This window comes from Lissotriton helveticus, chromosome 8, assembly GCF_964261635.1.
Source record: "Lissotriton helveticus chromosome 8, aLisHel1.1, whole genome shotgun sequence".
Lineage (NCBI taxonomy): Eukaryota > Metazoa > Chordata > Amphibia > Caudata > Salamandridae > Lissotriton > Lissotriton helveticus.
Genome location: NC_136069.1, coordinates 1,189,418,780 through 1,189,439,263, shown reverse-complemented (window position 1 = coordinate 1,189,439,263; position 20,484 = coordinate 1,189,418,780). Strand labels below are relative to the sequence as shown.

Below are 20,484 nucleotides of genomic sequence, written 5' to 3'. Positions count from 1 at the left end.
AATTATGGTGTATAACCTTACACTTTACCTTCATATGATAGTCGGAATTACAGTTAAAATCCAGGCATGCCAATTTCAATATGAAAGATATGGTTGCATTCTTTCTTTCGGATTCTCTGAAAAGCCACATAGTGCAGAATTTCAGCCACACAAGTATTCACACCTTAAATTGCAAGAGGGCCAAAGGATGCACAACTTGGTGGAAGGTGATGTTTAGCAACCTCCCTCCCCCCACACAGTTGGTACTGATTACAAGCAGTTTAGGTTATTTTTGGCACCTGGACTTGCAGGGTTGTTCAAACAAGATACACTGATGAAAAATAAGAATCTGGCAAACAGTACAAGGCCTGGTCTAACATCCAAATAAATGTTTGTTTTTTAAGCCGCATTTTCACACTGCATGGTGTGGGAGGCTGCTTGTATGTGAAGCATTAACATTCGGTTTGGCTTTAGTCAGATTAATTTTCTAGTTTTCTCAGAAAGACTTTAGCACGTTCATGTGGTCCAACGATACTAACTTATGGTATAGCTGGATTTCATCCTCATTGATGGTCATCCTCATGTGGTTGAGTATCGCCGCCCGGCCTCAGGGATGTGGGCAGTATGGCTGTGTATACCACCCAGAAGCTCGACTAAGGGGGACGAGGCTTCCGCTGTAACGGAACTTATCCTACTTGATGTAATGAATATTTGGAGCTGCAATAAAAACGGTTTAACAAAAATGTTTTAAAAAAAATTGATGGTCATCCTCAATCTCCTGATATCAGTGTTACAAAGGAGATTTTTTTTATTAAATGTGGGAGACACATATAATCCTTGAGATACTTGGTGAGACCACTGTGCTTTATCTGAATGAATGGGACTTTATGCTTAGGAAGATCAGAATTGATTTGCCTATCTCTGAGGTCCAGGATCATGTGATGAACAATATCAAAGACCACTGAAAGGTCCAGCAGAACCATTAGACAGGTGTCACCTCTATCAAGGCTCTGCAGGGCACCATACAGAGCCTGCAAGGTTGCAGTTTCCCCACATCAACAAGTACTGGGATTAGTAATTGTAGAGAAGGCTATTACTTTGCTATGTGATTGCGAATTTAGATATTAAATCCTTTAAAGCTAATGTTCCCAAGAACTAAAGTTTGATGATGGGTTCTAAATATGAAGGATCTCTGCCACCGCTGGATGAAAATATTGTTGTATTCGGAGATAGCTTTAGTTGAACCTGCTGAATTGTAGGTTGGTTGGAGCTCAGTCTTTTATTGGTATGGGCAATGTGCAATCATCTGTACATAGAGCAATAATGGCTGATAAAATGTTGAGGGTTCATTCTTTTATTTATTTGTGTTTTATAGAGCGCGGAATTGAACCGTTAGCGCTTTACAGTGTTAAAAGGTTGTATATAAATAAGACTTAGGTAGGGGGGGTGGAACATTTAGGATAAAAACAAGTACAAACATTTTACAAGAATGAAGGTCCACGAATATAAGGGTGGATTGCCATGAGGTGCCGGATGGAAAGCATCCGGTCAGTCCAAGGTGTAGCAGTAATCGAATAAAAACAAGGTTGCCGAAGGTGAGTGCAATGCAAGAATTAGGAGAGGAATTTGCCCATTAGGAAAGTTTTGGCTTCCTTTTTAAAACGTGCCAGAGACGGAATTCTTCTAATGGCGGGCGGGAATGAGTTCCAGATTCTTGGTGCGGCCCCAGCGCACGATTATAGGTTTTTTTCCTTTCTAAAGCGCGGAGGCTGAAGCAAGAGGTCTCTGGAGGACCGGGAGTTTCTGGCTCCTCCAGACACCACGAGTTTCTGGGCGAGAAATGCAGGGAATTTCGTGTATAGAGCCTTGTGGGTGATACATGCCAGTTTAAGTTGGATTCTGGCTTCAAGAGGAATCCAGTTCAGAGCTTTCAGATGGGGTTGAATTTTTTAGAACCTTTTAGGAGTCTGGCGGTGGCGTTGAGGCAGGTTTTTAGGGGGGCCAGGGAGATCTTGGGTAGGCTAGAAAGGGTAGAGCATCCATATTAGAGTCTGGAGATAACTAGTGCCTGGACTGCCATTTTTAGGTAGGGTGGGTCAATGAAAGGTTTTAGTTTTCTTAGAAAGCTCAGGTGAAACCTGGCAGTTTTGGCCATCGAGTTGATGTGGTCACGCATTTTCAAGCTGCTATCCAGGATTATTCCAAGGAATTTGACAGAGTCCCCAATGGTCGGTGGGCAGTTTAGGGCTGTGATTGACTTAGTCCATTTCCGAATGTCAGGGTTGGGTTTGGGTGGGGAGGTTAGAAGGAATTCTGTATTGTGTGCATTTAGTTTGAGCTGGTTGGAGGTGAGCCATTGGACAGTCTACTTCACAGCCTAATTCAGGGAAAAGTTCTCCTCCGGAGAAGAGATTTTGATACAGATCTGGGTGTCATCGGCATACATGTGGGCGATGCCTAGTACTTCTGCTAGCGGTTCGAGGTAAAGAGTGAAGAGGGTAGGGGAAAGGGTAGATCCTGAGGGACTGCGACCGTAATCTGAGAGGGAGCAGCTAGGTTACAATTGATTAAGAATCTCTGGGAGCGGTTCTGGAGGAAGGATCTAAACCATTCGAGCAAAGAGCCATCCAGTCCCATCCTGAGTTCGAGACGTTCGAGAAGTTTCTCGTGGCTGATCTATCAAAAGCTGAGAATAGATCTAAAAGGATTAGGAGACAGGTTTTGCCTTGGTCAAGCACTTGGAGAGCATCATCCACAATATGAAGAATGGTGGTTTCAGTGCTGTGCCCAGGCCTGAACCCAGATTGGAAATCGTCTAGTAGGCAGAAGTTGGTGATGTGTTGGCTCAGTTGAAGTTGTACACATTTCTCCAGAACTTTCGCAAGGTGTGGGATATTGGATATAGGTCTAAAGTTGCCTGGAGACTGGTGACTTGACCAGCTTTTAGAGAGTCAGGTATCGATCCCCAGTAGATGGGAGGCGTTGGTTATTGCAGTTCAAATAGGAATAATAGATTGGGAGGCAGCGGCCAAACAGTTGGAGGGGAGTGGGTCATTAAAGTGGTTGTTGGGTTTAAGGAGGATAGAATTTCAGAGGCAGAATGGTTGTCATATACTTTAAAGTTGGAACAGTGCGCTTGGTTTTTTGGTGATGTCTGGGGAGGCAGCACAGAAAGATGAGGCAGGTCCGGAGGTGGTTGGGAGTAGGTAGCGGATCTAAGTTTGTTTCCTAGGCAGTCATTTTGTCAGTTCCTCGCATGTTATTAGAGATTTTGGGGCTTCTTTGGAGGTTTTAGCCAGTTTATTAGATTGGTGTTTGACCATTTCAAAGAGCTTGCGGGGTTTGTTCTTGCTATTGTCCAGTTCTGGTCTGAAGAATTATATTTTTGAATTGAGGATGTTCCTATTATAGGCCTTTCTGGTCTGACGTTGAAGTTTTAAGTGGGAGGCTGAGGGGTGCTGTCTCCAGTTTCTGTCTGCCGGAGGGTTCTCCTTTCATTGTTGAGGGATCCGTTGAACCAGGGGTCTCCGTCTTTGATCTGGGTTCTTTTTAGCTTTAGAGGGGCAAGATCATCAAGTATGTTGGACATCAAGTCTTCAAAGAAATATCGTCATTTGTCTGCATATTATATGCTGTTTAATGTGTGCCTCTCTTTGCTAGTCATTCCAAATTTTGTTTAGGTCTTGTGGCAGTAGACCTACAGAGGCGGGAACGGTTTACTTCCAATTTCAATGCTGATACTTAAAGTGATTAAGGAGTAAGTGCGGCTGTAATTATTTCCCTTGCTGCCATTTATTTTGTTCTAAAATATGTTGGACATAGTTAAGGTATAGTGTTCTGTGAGGTTGTTGACTATTGAGATATTTGGGGGGGGGGGGTCAATCTCGCAGCATGCAGCCAGTTTCACGAAATCTAGGCTCTTTGTGTCTTTAATCCAACGTTTTGGATTGACAGATTGTGGTAGACTGGTCTTATGGGTGCCAGGTAATAGCGTGGTGATCAGACCAGTCGCATGGTTCTATAGAGATAAGCTTGACAGCTGATTCCTTAGCAATGATCCAATCTAGAGTGGCGCCTTTCGTGTGTGTTGGGAGTGTGCAGATTTGGGTAAGGGCTTGGACGGCCAGGAAGTCTTTGATGTCGTTGACCTGAGGGTCTTTGAGGTCATTCCAGTGCAGATCGAAGTCACAGAGAAAAATGACATTAGAATTGGGGGAAACCTTGGCTGTACTAATTTCCATGAGGTGCACGTGTTTTTTGAAAAGGTCAGCGAATTTGTTGAGGTCTTTGTGGGGCCAGACCGTCCTGTGTCAGACCATCCTGTGTCAGATCCTGAGAGGAGGGGTTAGGCACGTTTGGCATACTGGTCGACGGATCATTGGGGCGGGCGTTCGCTGCCCAGCTGGTGTCTAGCATATTAGTCACTATGGGTATGGGGGAGGAGCGCAGGTTGGAGAAAGGGGGCGGCGGCATGGCCTCCTTGCGAGGTGGCAGAGGTTGTGTGGGAGTGGAGGGTAATTCCCTAGCAGATATATGGGTGACACTGCCTATAGAGCTGTTTAGAGTGTGGAATGGCATGGGTTGAGTTGGTCTAGTCTGCACAATAGGAAAGGGTGAAGGGGGGGGGGGGCAAGGGGGAGTGTTTGGATCTTTGGTGGGGCTTAACGGGGGCTTTTACCCATGCCCTTTTGGCTGTGTTCATCGGAGCGAAGGAGGGTGTTGGGTGACGAAAGCATGTGCTGGGGGAGCGTGGAGGGATAAAGGTTATGCACGGTTTTCTTGAGGGTGGTGAAAAGGTGCGCAAATTTGTTGAGGTCTTCGTGTGGCACTTGGATCAGGACGATCTTGTTTTGTATAAGGTGATGGTACGGTCAGCTCGCAAATTTAAGGAGGGCGCAATCGTGAGTTTGGTGCCGTACGGAATGTTCCTGGATTTGTGTATGTTAAGGAGGTTCAAAATGGTTGCGGGCCATAAGGATTTTTTTCTGGAGTAGAAGATGAGGTAATCAATGACTGTGTCCTTGTCAGCGCTATAGCGCAGGTCAGAGATCAGGGTGTCTTTTCAGAATGGAGTGTTTGAAGGTTTTAGCAGCGGTCTTGGAGAGGTTAGGAGGATAAACGACGGTGTAGAAGTTGCCCTCTGTTTTTATTCTGGGAAGGCCCTGCCATATTGGAGAGAGAGGGGGATTGTTAGGGTGAGGGGAGAACTTAGGGAGGCTGCTGGAGTGGCTCTAGCAGTGAGGATAACTGCTCCGGGGCACAAACCAGGAGGTCCGCAGATATGCAGGGCACTAGCAGAGAAGATTACTACTCCAGGGCACAAACAAGAAGGCCGCAGAGTAGCAGGGCGTCAGGAGTAGAGGGAACGAGCATTAGATCCTGAGACCATGTGGTCAGTCAATACCGGTTTATGCCGGTGGAGCCTCAGAAGGGGCGAGGACTGAGGCAGCCCTTTACAGGGTTCCGAGTGTTGCAGGGGAGATCCGACCGATTTCAATGGGGGTCCTCCATGTCGTCGGCCCGTTCATCACCCATTTATATAAAGAGTAACTACCATAGAAGATATCAATGTGCTGCACAGAGAACAACTATAGACATGAATATCTATTTACAGAAAACCATGTAGGAACAGTCAAAAACCAGTAAGGCAGATAAGGATAAGTCTGAGGCTGAATAGATTGTCGACAATAAGAGAAGTCAATGATTAAGGGATGTGGCATGGGCAGTTATAAGCAGGGGTTAATAAAAGAAAAGTAGTTATTAACAGAAGGGGGTGGACTGAAGGAGGACAAAAAGACAGGGTTAAAGTAGTGGATATCCATTCACTTTGATAAAAGAAGGAGAGGAGTAGAAGGAGGTGGGTGGAGTGAGAAGAAAGGTAAAGAATGAGGCTTGGTGATTTGCTTCAAGAGGAGTAAATATATATGAACCAAGGAAACAAATGTGCCAAGGCTTAGCTTCCTAACTTGTTAGTAATTGAATGCTAATACTGCCTTTTCCCTTAAAGAAAAATGTGCCAATGTTGGTGACAATTACTGGGAAGCAGAATAGGAGTGAGACAACAGGTAGTGTTTCGACTGTAAAATTACTTGCCTTTAAATTTAGAAAGACATTTTTTAGATTTCCTTTTGAATTGGGTTTCTTATTTCACTAAAAGATAATGACAAATGATTTTCATAAGAACTGACAGAAAATGTGAACACATCCCTCATCACTGATTGACACCACTCTAAAAGGAGCATGGTACTTGAATGGTATCCAAGAGAAAACCTTGACAGTACACCTACAGTGCCAGTCTTCGGGTTTCACAGCTAACACTTGCATTCCTTAGCCGCAAATTGCAGAGACAAAGCTAAACCACACACTTGATCTCCAGTTCAAATATGTTAGAAACTGGGAGTGGTGTTTACCCAGTAATTATAGGGTTCATATCTTTACAAAAGATCTTCAGACAGATTTTTCCAAAAACATACTAAAATTCCTATTGATCCAGCCGTTATTTTACAAGCGCAGAAAATCATGGAAATCTAGAACAGATAAAATGCTGCAAAAATGCACATTTGTTTCCACAAATGCAGGGTACCTGTGCAATGTGTGTTTATTTTCTTGCTCCTCACATCACAGCAGTATTCTGGTGACTGCCAGAATACAAATTGAAACGTACTTTTCCTTTTTTTTCTCATTCTCATAGTTACATGCTCACTGTGCTTTAAAATGACTTTTTTGTTAAGGCGAACACTGAAAATTGATTATTAGCACTATTATAAATGCAATGTAGGTGGGGAATTGTGAAGGTACAGTTAAATCATGGTCTGTAGCAGCTCATACGGTCTAATTTAGAACATCTACTGTAGAGAGTCTGAGGCCTGGCAAGACGTTTCCACATGATTGGTATGCGGCTACACTGCAAAGAAAGCGTGGCCTTTACAATGAACAATACATTTCGCTTACCTTTTTTGAGCATCTGCAATGTTTCTTTTTCTGAGGAAGCTTCCAGTGTTGAGGACTTCAAAGGATTTATATGTGTATTCGTGTGACTGATGGTTGAAAACTTGCTGGATTCAACTCCTTTAGAGAAGTCCAACCTTTTTGCGGTTATATTGTGAGTAACTGAAGAATTTTTCTCACCTCCACTCGGCAAAGGATTAAAACTGAAGCCAAATAGAGACCCTGCAGGTGTGGTACTTCCAAAAGCAAATGACTTTGTTTTCTCAGAACTAAAAATGTTTTTTACAGAATCCGAACCAAATACAAGCTTAGGTGGAGAAATAAAGTTTTTTATTTGCTTTTCAGAACTGTCAAGGGCTTCAGATTTCACTGGAGATACTGCAGTTGTGCTATCTTCTTGATTCACATCAGTTCGCTCTCTGGTTGTTTCTTCCAGCACCGCCACTGCCTGTTTGCCACACAGAGTTGCTTTTAGGGGACTGTCATTTAAAGGCAATGGGGAGAGCAAGGTCCCATCCTCTTGGGCTTGTTTTGCCGCACTAAAAGCCTGATAAAACGAGTCTGCTACATCCTGAAGTTTAAAACGGACCGCAAATAGTTCAGTCTTTCCCTCACCTTCTGCAAAGTCATGCGCAGTCCATATCCAAGCTCTGTCCATCCCAGTCATGGGTTTTAAATTCATGTCTGATGTAATCCTATGATTGGCGCAGAGTTTAAGCACTTGGTCCCTTCTCATGAGTACACGAACAGCTTTGGTATCAGAATTTTGCAATATTTTCATATCTCCAATGCCTCGTTCTTTCCACTGATTGGCTTCTTTATCAAATCTGTAGAGTTTTGCTCTATTTCTAAACAGCACTTGCTCGTTTTCCTCTCCACTCGAGACCTCAACTAAATCAGGTAATGGTACAACTGGCTCAAAGTATGGCCCATCTCGATCCTCTTCCTGAGTAGTATCGGACTCCTCATCTGTGCCCACAGACACCCTACTGTGATTCAGTTTGTTTGGAGACTTAGATGGGCTCAGGACGGGTTGAAAGCTAAAATTAAAACCTGCCGCTGCATCACCAAAAGAAAAGAGGCTTTTCTTAACACTATCAGAAGCAGGCGAAAGAGAAACCTCATTACCCAAGCTAATGTGCGATGTTTTTCCCCCAAAATTGTCATTTCTAGATTTAGAACACTCAGACACTGGCTTAACCTCTATTGAAGGACTAACAATCACTGTGGTAGATTTTTTGGTGTCTTTTTCATGATGCTTTCCTCGTTGTTCTGTAATAAAGTCACATATAGCAGGTTTTCCTTGTTTGTTAACTTGTTTAGAGCTGTCCTGTTTAGAAGGGCTGCCAGGGGTCTGCACAGGCTGATCTAACAGCAGCTTCTGACTCTCTTCAAACTTAAATTTGAAATCTTGAGCCTGGTCTGAATTTTTAAATTTGGCTGCCAGCTGCTCCAGCTTGACATCGCCATCAGAGAAATCACTGGCCAACCACATCCAGGCTCGGTCAGAGCCAGATAGTGGTTTTAGCTTTATGGAGGTTGTAATCCAATGATTTGCACACACCTTCAGCACCTGATCACGCCGCATGAGCAGTCTAAGAGCACCTGTCCTTTCATTTCTGAGGATCTTCAAGCTCCCCACCCCACGTTCTTTCCACTGGCTTGTGTCTGCATCAAACCTGAACAGTTTCACCCTTTCTGAATAAAGTTCTTTCTCACCCTCTTCTCCAGTTACAAGCTCAACCTTTTCAGGCAACTGCACCACAGGTTCAAAATGGATATCGTCACGGTCCTCAGTTTGATATAGCTCATCACTTTTCTCTTGCTCAGAAGTGGTGTTGATCTCACTACCTACCGGAGTGTTCATCTGTGAAATACCTTTGAAATTTAAGACGTTTTTCTGAATTTGGCTATCTGATGAAGTTGCAAGATCAGTAAAGGTGGTGATTTTCTGCCCAAAGTCAATGTCCTTAGGTTTGATACTTCCAGCAAGGGACGTAAGAGTTGCACTTTCTGAGGGTTTCTGATTTACTTCAATTCCAGGAACCTTTTGGACAGTTGCAGTAAGTTCCTTCGACTGATCGTTATGTTGGTCATTTTTGGGAGGATCATGGATTCCGAACTTAAATCCACCAGATGGCACTGAAAAAGCAAAGCCTTTTTTTACAGGGTCAGATTTACTATTAAATGAAGGCGTCTGCAATATAGAAGATGGTATTTTCTCCTGTTCAGAGAGTCCAAACTGAAAATTGCTTCCTGGAAAAGCACTATTTGATAAAGTTTCTGACTGCACAGCTTTAGTTTCAAAGATTACATTCTTTAAACCAAAGGTCAAGGCTGATGACGGGTTAGGGGCTTGGCACGCAGCACAATTTGTTACAGAAGGTTTATTTCTGACCAAACAAACATTGCAATCCCACTGCCCTTCAGTTTTAGAAAACTGTGACCCAAAGCCAGTTAATTTTAAGGTACTAGACTCTGTGCTAGAACCAAACGTAAAGCTGGGAGCAGATGGAAATGTCACGGTAGTGGAAGAGGGCGTAGCCTTGGGATCAATGGCGAGACATGAAACACATCTCAATGAAGATGCTTCATTTCTCACTAGGCACACATTACAGTCCCACTGACCTTCCTTTTTAGAGAACTGTGACCCAAAGCTACTGGGCTTTATAGTACCCGACTCTGTGCTAGAACCAAATTTGAAGCTAGAAGCAGGTGGAAATGTCACTGCATTGTTGGGTGTGGCCTGAGGATTAGGGGTGAGACAAGAAGCACAACTCACTGAAGAGGCTTCATTTCTCACCAGGCACACATTGCAGTCCCACTGACCATCTCTTTTGGAGAATTGTGACCCAAAGCTACTTGGCTTTATAGTACTTGACTCTGTGCTAGAACCAAACTTGTAGCTAGAATCAGGTGGAAAGGTCACTGCGTTACTGAGCGTGGCCTGTGAATTAGGAGTTTGACAAAAGCTACTTGGCTTTGTAGTGCTCGACTCTGTGCTAGAACCAAACTTGAAGCTAGGTGCAGGTGGTTTTGTCACTGTAGTAGTGGGTGTGGCCTGTGGATTAGGGGTGAAACATGCAACACAGCTCACTGAAAAGGCTTCATTTCTCACCAGGCACACACTGCAATCCCACTGACCTTCCCTTTTGGAGAACTGTGATCCAAAAGAACTTGGCTTTAGACTACTTAACCCTGTGCTAGAACCAAACTTAAAGCTGGGTGCAGGTGGTATTGTCACTGTAGTAGTGGGTGTGGCCTGTGGATTAGGGGTGAGACAAGAAACACAGCTCACTGAAGAAGCTTCATTCCTCACCAAACACATATTGCAGTCCCACTGACCGTCCTTTATGGAAAAACGAGCTCCAAAGCCTACTTTGCCAGAACTACAAGTGTCCCCCGATTCAGATTTTTTTGAAGGTGCCATCTGAGAAGATCTCGGTGCAGTGCTTGTTGTAAATGGAGTCTGGCATGCAGCACACATTTTAGTTGCTTCTTTATTGACCACTAAACACACAGAACAATGCCACTCGCCTTTCTTTTTACCTAAATGTTCACTAACTGCAAAGCTACTTTCTGAAGAGGCACACTTCGATTCTGTTCCAGCTGTCACACCAGTAAGTTCAGAGAACTTGCTCTTTAATCCAAATAAGGCAGACGAAGGTGGAATGGAGGAAGGGCCACTTTTAGCACATGGGTTGGGTGTTTGGCAGGCAGCACAGTTTCCCAAGGAAGCATCATTTTTGACCAAACATGTTTTGCACTTCCACTGCCCTTCTTTTTTAGAAGACTCAGACCCAAAGCCACTAGGTTTTAGAGCACCTGTTTCTGAGCTAGTACCAAACTTGAAACTGAAAACAGGCGGAGGTGCTACTGTAGTGGCAGATGCCACCTGCGGATTGCAGGTGAGACAAGAAGCACAGCTGGCTGAAGAGGCTTCATTCCTCACCATGCACACACTGCAATCCCACTGTCCTTGCTTTCTGGAAAAGCGAGCTCCAAAGTCACTTTTCAGAGAACTTGAATTGTCACCCAATCCAACAGTATTTACAGACACTTGCAGATCAGATCCGGGTACAACAGTTGTAACGGTTGTCCCACAGGATCCACATATTTTAGCCCCTGCTTCATTGGATGCAGAGCAGGCCCGGCAAACCCATGGGCCTTTCTTTTTTCTTGAACGGTTACTGGTCCCAATTACAGGAGCAGAAGGTTCTTTACTAAAGCTGAATGATTGTGGTAGCTGCATATTAGCTAAAGTAGCAGAACTAGAAGCAGTCAATGTAGTCACAGCCTCACCACCCGCATGTCGGTGAGAACTCTGGCAGGCAACACATATGGAGGTGGTGGCAGCATTCCTCAATAAACAAACATCACAGTCCCACTCTCCCTGTTTCTTGGTAAACTGCCCGCCAAATGCGGTTCCACTAGAAGGGTCTACAGCTATCATACCAAAGCTGAATGTTGGAAGTGCAGCCACACCAGATGCAACAGCAGGGCCTGTTTTAGTATCTTTAACGGGCGCCATTATTACTTTATTGGTCTTGCTTGGAGGAGGTGCCTGACAACTGACACAAACTGGGGCTTTGGCAGGGTTTCTCACCATACAGCCATTGCAGATCCACTCATATAATTTCCCACTAGACTGTTTTTCAAAAGTGGCACCAGCAGATGAGGACTTGTCATTACCCTTGACCTTGTTTACTGGTTGATGGGAAGCTTCAGCACTTTGCTGTGGTGGTGAACGCACAGTACTGGATTCCTTCAAATGCTTTTGGACCTCTTCAAATTTCTGCTTGAACAGTTGAGCTTCTCCTGGGGTTTTGAATCGGATGGCGAACTGCTCAGGCTTTGGCATTTCGTCTGCATAATCCAATGCATGCCAGACATAGGATTTATTAGAGCCCGCATTCAGTTTCAGTGTCATATTTGGACTGATATAGTGATTGGCACAAATTTTCAATACTTGCTCACGCCTCATTAAAAGTCGTACTTTGTCTGATTTTTTATGTCTTAAAAATTTCACAATCCCAACACCCCTTTCCTTCCATTCCTTCAAATCTGTATCAAAGCGGAAAAGCTTTGCTCTGTTGGAGAACAGTTCTTCTTCCTCCTCCTCACCAGTCTTAACGTCAACCTTATCGGGAAGAGGAATAACAGGTTCAAAATGTGGACCGTCGTCGTCAGAAGCTTCCAAAACACCACCATCAGATTCCTGGCTTACATTAGATGCATCTACAGTTTGAGTTTCAAACACCAGCTTTTTGGTGTCCTTCAGATTAAATGTGGGGTACCCCTTATCAAAAACGGCAGATGTCTTATCTAGGTTTTGGGATCCGTTTTCATTAAGAGAAGGGCCTGAAAAATGTTTCTGCCCAAAATTAAACAGATTTTTTTGCATGGATTCCTGACTGTCAACAGAAGCTTTTTGGACTGTGTGGCTACCTAGAGACAGTGTATCTGAAGTCAAAAGACTGAAAAGACTTTCACTGCCAGAAAAGGCTGTGTTGGGTGGCACGAACTGTGGTGTTGAAAAGGCGAAGTCTCCTTCGTTCGACTGAAAATTAGATGTGAACTTGAAGGCTGACGGTGTATCTTGTGATGTATTTATAAAGGGTGGTATTTTCAATGAATCAGTCTGTGGGGTAAGGTGCACCTTTCCCAACTCTTCAATCTTTGAATCTAACCCTGTAGATAATAATGTAGGCTTTGTAAAATATCCTGGTTCGGGCAGTGGTGGATTGGCTGTGGTCTTTGGAGCACTGTAGCTATAATAATCTTCACTACGAGGAGACAAAAGTCCAGGGCCTGGTGAACCGTAGTGTACAGACGCACCAAAGGCTTCACGAGGAAATTTAGAGGATGCACTCTGGACAGGCGGAGTAGGAATCGGTTGTTGATATGCATACATGTGGGGTTGAGATGCAAGCTGATTGCCTCCATAGAGAGGGGCCTAAAAAAAAGAAAAAAAGAAAAATAAAGTCAGTTCGAGCTTGGACTAGCCTTACACACAGTTTGTTAGCATGCCTATGGTTTACTTTCTTTAGCTTTTCATAATCAGTTATTTTTACAAGATATTTATTTTCACAAGTGAATATTGCTGTCAGTATAGATGTGCAAAATAACCCCTAATCGCCTTGTTAAAGCAAGTTTGGAAAAGCAAATCCAGCTCAGTAAAAGGAATGGCACTTTTTAAATGCAAAAATTGATTGCATTTAATAAAGATGTTACTCTCGTTCCACTGGAAGGAAATTAAACAAAGGTGTCCCCAGGTGGAAGCAGGTGAAGGAATGGGTGGTTGAGGAGGAAAAGGTGTCTGAAAACGATTCTGTTATAATTTATTTAACTGTTTACCTTTACTTTAAGATATGGTTTTTGTGATATGATTACCAAGTGTCCTACATGGAGAAAAGTGTCATTCCTTTCCACAGAATCCTTAAATGTGCAACTTCAGTAAGTTTCATAAGCAATCTTCTTACTAAAATGAAATGAAATATATGCTTACCTAGTGAGTGCAGGTATAAACAAGCAGTGGCAAAGCCAAGAGGTCTGGCTTGTTTTAGGGGTATCATTTTGTTGCAATGATGTGTATGCACAGAAAGAAAATGCAATTTAGCTATTAAGTGGCACAAGTGTTCCTCCTAATGCAAATCCTCACATTTTAGACTGTAGTAAGTTGAATTCTGGGATGTATAGTTTTGATTTTTAGATCGAAGCCTATCAGACAGTGCAGCCGTCTGCATTGCTAACAACTTCTTGTGGGCATTCTGAAAAATTCCCTGCGAATGCATTTCGCCCATTGCTTAGCATTGACTACATGGTTTTTAACTCACGGGCGCTTGCTTTCTTTTGCTGGCTTTCTTTTGCTTTAGGCTGTCCACTTTTTTTTTTTTTTGCAGAGTTTTATATAGCGCGAACTAGAACCGAACCGAATCAGTTATCAGAGCGCTTTACATAGCACCAATTACGTTACATGAGGACACACTTTCATTTTAGGCACGGGGAGATTAAGTGATTTGCCCAGAATCACAGGGGGTTTTTGGCATCGTTACCGAGACTCGAACCCAGATCCACAGGTCCGAGGTCGAGCGCCTTAGGCGTTAGGCCAACCCCTCTCCCCACTTGAGTTTGATCCTCCCGGGGCACATCCCTGTTCACTGTACCCATCAAAGTACTCGCTTTCTGTAAACAAGCCTTTAAATCTTGTTCTCATCTTCTTATAGTTGCTGCTCATTCAAAGACAGGTCAAATGTTAGGCGCTATTGTCCGATGGAGATTGTTGTTTACTTTTCTTTCTCTGACTGCAAAGTAAGAGAATTGATGTGACAATCCTGCTGGGTACCCATGTGTGAAGAGGGGCTGTAGGGTGTGTTTTTTTTCTAGCTCACAACAAACATGAACTGTGTTGATATTTCACAATTAGTATTATTCTGACATGTCACTTTATTATATGCCCCTCCACTCTAACTACTATCCCCACTCCACTCCAATATATCCCACTTTTCAAAAATCTATCCTAATCTAATCCACTCCCCTCTAACTACTTAACCCACTCCAATACCATCTACCCCATCCAATCTACTCAATTTCACTACACTCCAATCAACACCACTCCACCCCAATCAACCCCACTCAACTCCAATCTACCGAGATCCAACCCAGTCCACCCCAATCTACACCACTCCATCTACCACAATCTACCCCACTCCACTCAATACCAATCCACTCCACTCCACTCTACACCACTCCACTCTACCCAACCCCACCCACTAAAATCTACCCCATTACAATCTACCCCATGACAATCTACCCCATGACCATCTACCCCATGACCATCTACCCCATGACCATCTACCCCATGACCATCTACCCCATGACCATCTACCCCATGACCATCTACCCCATGACCATCTACCCCATGACCATCTACCCCATGACCATCTACCCCATGACCATCTACCCCATGACCATCTACCCCATGACCATCTACCCCATGACCATCTACCCCATGACCATCTACCCCATGACCATCTACCCCATGACCATCTACCCCATGACCATCTACCCCATGACCATCTACCCCATGACCATCTACCCCATGACCATCTACCCCATGACCATCTACCCCATGACCATCTACCCCATGACCATCTACCCCATGACCATCTACCCCATGACCATCTACCCCATGACCATCTACCCCATGACCATCTACCCCATGACCATCTACCCCATGACCATCTACCCCATGACCATCTACCCCATGACCATCTACCCCATGACCATCTACCCCATGACCATCTACCCCATGACCATCTACTCCATGACCATCTACTCCATGACCATCTACCCCATGACCATCTACCCCATGACCATCTACCCCATGACCATCTACCCCATGACCATCTACCCCCTCCACTTTACCCCACCAATCTATTCCAATCTACCCCACTTCAATCTAGCCAAATCTACCCCACTCCAGCCCAATCTACCCCACTCCACTCCAGCCCACTTCAGTCCTCTCAACCTCAATTTAACACACCCTAATCTACCACACCCCAATCTACCAGACTCTACCCCAATCAAACCCACTCCAATCTACCTCCTCCACTCCAATCTATTTCAATCTACCCTAATCTACACCACTCCCATCTACAACAATCTACTGATTTACTCCACTCTAACCCAATGTATCCCACTCCACTCCAATTTACCCCAAACCATTCCAATCAACCCTACTCCAATCTATTGCAATCTACTCCACTCCATCCACCCAATCTACTCCACCTACCCCAATCTTCCCTACTCCACCCTAAACTACCCCAATCTGCACCACTCCAGTCTAAACCAATTCATTCTATCCCACTCCCTCAATCCACTCTATCCCACTCCAATCTACCCCACTCCACCCTAATCTATCCCACTCAACTCCACTATACTCTGCTACCATCTACACAGTCTACTTGATTTTCCCTCAATCTTCCCCACTGCAATCTACCCCACTCTCCCCAATTCACTCTACCCCAATCTACCCCCAACACAACAAATTTTCAGCCATGCTGAACAGCAGTCACAGTGGTGTGCAACATGGCTAACACATATTGCTAAAGCCAACAGTTGTCACATAGGCGAGACCTACTGGCTTTGCCAATGCTTGCTGACATTATAAGTATGTGCTGACAACTCCAGAATGAAAAGTGTTCTTGGCTATAATGCTAAAGGAATCATACTTGACGGGGTCACTTGCCAAACATGATGAAAGCTCCACGTTTAGGAGGAATACGCAGAGCATGACAAGTGTGTGACTTCCAGTCTGTCTCCAATGTCGTGGCTGACCAACAGAGAAACGCTCTGAATTCCTGATCTAGGGTGCAAACATTATGGAATGCTCAGCCCTGCCAAGTACCACACATCAGTGGTTTAATTATCAGAGTTTAGTGATGGTATCGGCATCACAGCTCTAAAATGGATTAGTCCTGCATTACACCTTTTCCGATCTTGTGTAAATTGTGCAAATGTGATGCAAAAATATAGTCAAACCGCAGCCAGTGCAATTAAAAGGCTGCCCTGCATTGCTCGCACTCCCAGGTAATTTATTCACTGCCGGTCGGGCTTGGACTTATTACAATGGTGACGGATTCAGGAGGAGTAGTTACTGATCATATAATGCAAAAAAAGAGGACCCCCTCTAAAGGAAAATAATTTAAGGTCAGGGAAAAGAGGGGAAGAACCAAACCTACAATAAAGGGCTCCCTCAAGACCTATATTTCTTTTGTCACAACAAGACTAAATTCAGCAAGGGCTCAACAACAATGTAATCATATCAACAAGACTAACAAAATTGATTTTATCCGCGTTGTTTATTTAACTTCTTTTTATATTGGAGATATATTTATGAAATGTAATTCATTTCTTTCTTTAAAAAAAAAAATATATATATATATATATATATACCTCCAAATCGGCGCTTGTAACTGCCTCTCCCGGGCAAAAAGACAAAAAGTCATGTGATCAGGACCTGATTGGGGGTCGAAACGAGTCATGGCGGACTGGCTGGTCGTAAAATAAAGCACACTTGTTTGGCACTTAAGTTTGGGTCCACTTTTCGTCTTTTTGCCCGGGAGAGGCAGCTATAAGCGGAGATTTGGAGGCATTCAAAATACCAAGGGACTTCAGCGGTATAAGTGGAACCCCTCCCCGTGTTGGGCACAGCAGCAGGAAGTCATTGGTAACCCGGAACTTATATATATATATATATATATATATATATATATATATATATATATATATATATATATATATATATATATATAGTCATATATTCATTCATATTCTTTCTCTCTCTCACTCTCGAAAAATCATCTGGGGAAAAAGGAAGACTAAAGGTTACCAGACCTCCACAACCAAGTATGATGCATATGTTCAACAGAATCTGAACATAAGGTCAACGCGCGTTTCGGTGGCATGAAAGGAGTGGTCTGGCCACCTTCCTAAGGACCTTTCCAGATACCCAAAAAGAATCACAAAACACCCAGGGGACAGACTACAGGAATGACTATGCTGTCAACTGGACTGCTGGCAATATGTGCAGCAGCGTCTTTTAAAAAGGATGTATAATCTGTAAACTTTCGTGTAGTGTCCCGTAGGTGGAAAAGTCGTGTTTAGACAGAGTGCGCTCACAGTGCCCACACAGAAGAGTTTCTTCTTCGTTTGACTCTTTGTTTAACTCAAGAGGGGCATTACAGGCAGCAACTGCATCTGATTCACACTTCTGCCATAACTAAAAAAAAAAAAGGGGGGTCAGTCATCTAGGAATCACCTATGGAGGGTCTGGCAAGAGGGTGCTCAGCGAACATAGCACCACAATGGAGCACTGCCAACAGGGTCACTGGCTTTGTATTTCAAGTTGTATTGTAGTATTTAATGTAGTTGTGTGATTAAAAAGTACTTTATTGTCCTAAAACCCAAGCACTGGGACTGGGGCTGGGCTTTGAAGTCTTTATGTCTGTTGGTTGATTGTTGGGTTCTGAGCTCATGCACACCCAGACTGTCTCCCTGAGAAATGTGTCACTACTTGCCCTTGTAAACCTAAAAGAGGAAAGGGCAGCACTTGGCCCATTCTACAGAGAAAGGGTAAGACATACCCAAAGACACCACTGGCAAATGATCTTAACCACCTCAGCTGGGACCCAGTAGACTCCCGACTAGACAAACTAGTTCTCTCTGCATTGAAAATCTACATAATCAATCTAATCTAAGAAGGTAGGACAATGCTTTTCATTCTTACTACAACAGAATTTCCTACAAGACCATCCCACATGGTCTTTCTAAAAATTAAAGATCAACCTTAAAGGAGGTATAAAATGATTTTAAATCCTTAAATTAAAAAAAATAAAAATGTCACTGAGTATATCTTTATGCGAAAGTAATTCACATTGGTCATTATTATATATTGTTATTTTTAGTTACTTACCTTCGGTAACGATATAGCTGTAAGAGACATTAGTTAGTGATCGATTCCTTACCTTAGAATTACCTCCAGAGGTCAGGCTGGATCCGGAAAGTTTTATCCCTGCGCCTCAGAAGGCGGTGTCATGCGGCTCCGCATCCGTCGTAGGTGTCGTGATCGCCGGGATGACATCGCGGCAGCTACTTAGACGCCGCACTCGCGCACTGACGTCAGTTCTGTACACGACTTTCCCTGCCAGGAACCCAGAGCCATGCAACATACTGACCACTGGTGCATTGAAACTAGGGCCCTGAAAGGGATGACCTTAACCCTAGAAATCAGATCGCAGAACGGGGAGGATGGGTGGGACGGTAAGGAATCTATCACTAACTAATGTCTCTTACAGATATATCTTTACCGAAGGCAAGTAACTTGTGCATCTGAAAGAGACACGTTAGTGATAGATTCATTACCTTAGAATAGATATCCCAGCAATACCAACCCCGGTGGTCGGTCTGCGAAGCAAGATCACACCAGAAAGTCACGGAGAACAGAGTGGCTAAAGAAGCAGTCTCTCCGGACTTGGCTGTCAAGGCAATAATGCTTAGCAAAACTGTGCAACGAGGCCCACGTGGCTGCCTGACACATGTCTTGCAGGGGAACACCACGTTCCTGTGAAGTAGTAGCAGCTGTCGCCCTGCTAGAATGGGTGTGCAACCCAACCTTTTTAGCCAGAGAATAATAGGTTTTTATACACTAGACGACCCAGCGGGAGATAGTCCGCTTGTGCATAGCCCGGCCTTTCTTGGCACTTACGTAGCCAACAAAGAGCTGGGTATCCACCCGGAACTGTTGTGTGCGATTGAGGTAAAATGAGAGCGCACGTTTTAGGTCCAGATGGTGGAGCCTCTCTTCCTCTATGGAAGGCTGAGGAGGCGGAAAGAAAAAGGGCGAGGTGATGGTTTGTCCGATGTGGAATGCAGTAACAACCTTTGGCAAGAAGGCAGGACGAGTACGGAGCACAACCTTGCCGGATGAACACACAGAAAAGGAGGTTTACAGGAAAGAGCTTGGAGCTCACTCACCCGCCTAGCGGAGGTGATGGCAACCAGGAAAGCAGTCTTTAAGGTGAGTAATCGAAGAGGACAGTTGTGAAGCGGCATCAAATAAGTAAGAACCACGTTTAAGTCCTACTGCGGCATTACAAACGGAATAGGAGGGAAAAGATGAGTAATGCCTTTGAGAAATCTATTTACAACAGGGGACTTAAAAAGTGATGGCTGATCCGGAAGCCTGAGAAAGGTTGACATTGCAGAAAGGTAGCCCTTAATAGTGCCCAGAGCCGAGCCCTGTGGGCTAAAGAAAGAAGGAACAAAAGGACGTCTGAAAGAGGGGCAGAAAGGTGATTCACCGCCCTCGCTGAGTACCATGCCACAAATTTGTTCCACCTACAGGCGTATACGATTTAGTGGATGGACGCCTGCCTGCCAGAATGACATCACAGACTTCAGGAGGCAAGTCAAATGGAATCAATTGTCGCCGCTATATCTCCACGCAAGGAGGTGGAGGCTGGACAGATTTTGGGTGGAGGACCGTCTCCTGCTGTCTCGACAGAATATCCTCCCGAAGAGGCAGTCGGATTGGGGAAAACCACGCTCATACTGAGTAGCTCGGGATAGCAAACCCCTGGGAGTCCAGTCTGGAGCCACAAGAATGACTTGGGCCCGGTCGCGCTTGATCTTCTTCAGGACTCTGGGTAGAAGGGGTATAGGTGGAAAGGCGTACAATAGACCGCAACTCCACTCGCGACAAAAAGCGTCGCCGAGCGAGTGCCGCTATGGAAATTCCAACGTGCAGAACTGCTGACATTGCGCGCTCTCTTCGGTGACGAACAGATCTAACCATGGCTCTCCCCACTGTTGAAAGAGACCTTGCACCACCTCCGAGTGAAGACGCTATTCGTGATCCATTATGCACCTGCGGCTGAGATCGTCCGCCCTGGCGTTCAAAGAACCCGCCAAGTGTTGAACCACCAAGGAAGTGCCTTGACATTCCAGCCATGACCAGAGACACAGAGCCTCCTGACATAGGGTCCACGAACCCAC

The 20,484-nt window shown here is 44.4% G+C and overlaps 1 protein-coding gene across 1 annotated transcript in view; it reads right to left on the bottom strand.

Annotated features, from left to right (window-relative positions):
- Window positions 1-20,484, bottom strand: part of LOC144773228 (E3 SUMO-protein ligase RanBP2-like) — a 559,200-nt gene that overhangs the window by 191,068 nt on the left and 347,648 nt on the right. The window contains exon 20 of the mRNA XM_078658126.1: window positions 6,931-12,883. Coding sequence (XP_078514252.1) covers window positions 6,931-12,883 — 5,953 coding nt within the window. The remainder of the gene's footprint in view (window positions 1-6,930; window positions 12,884-20,484) is intronic.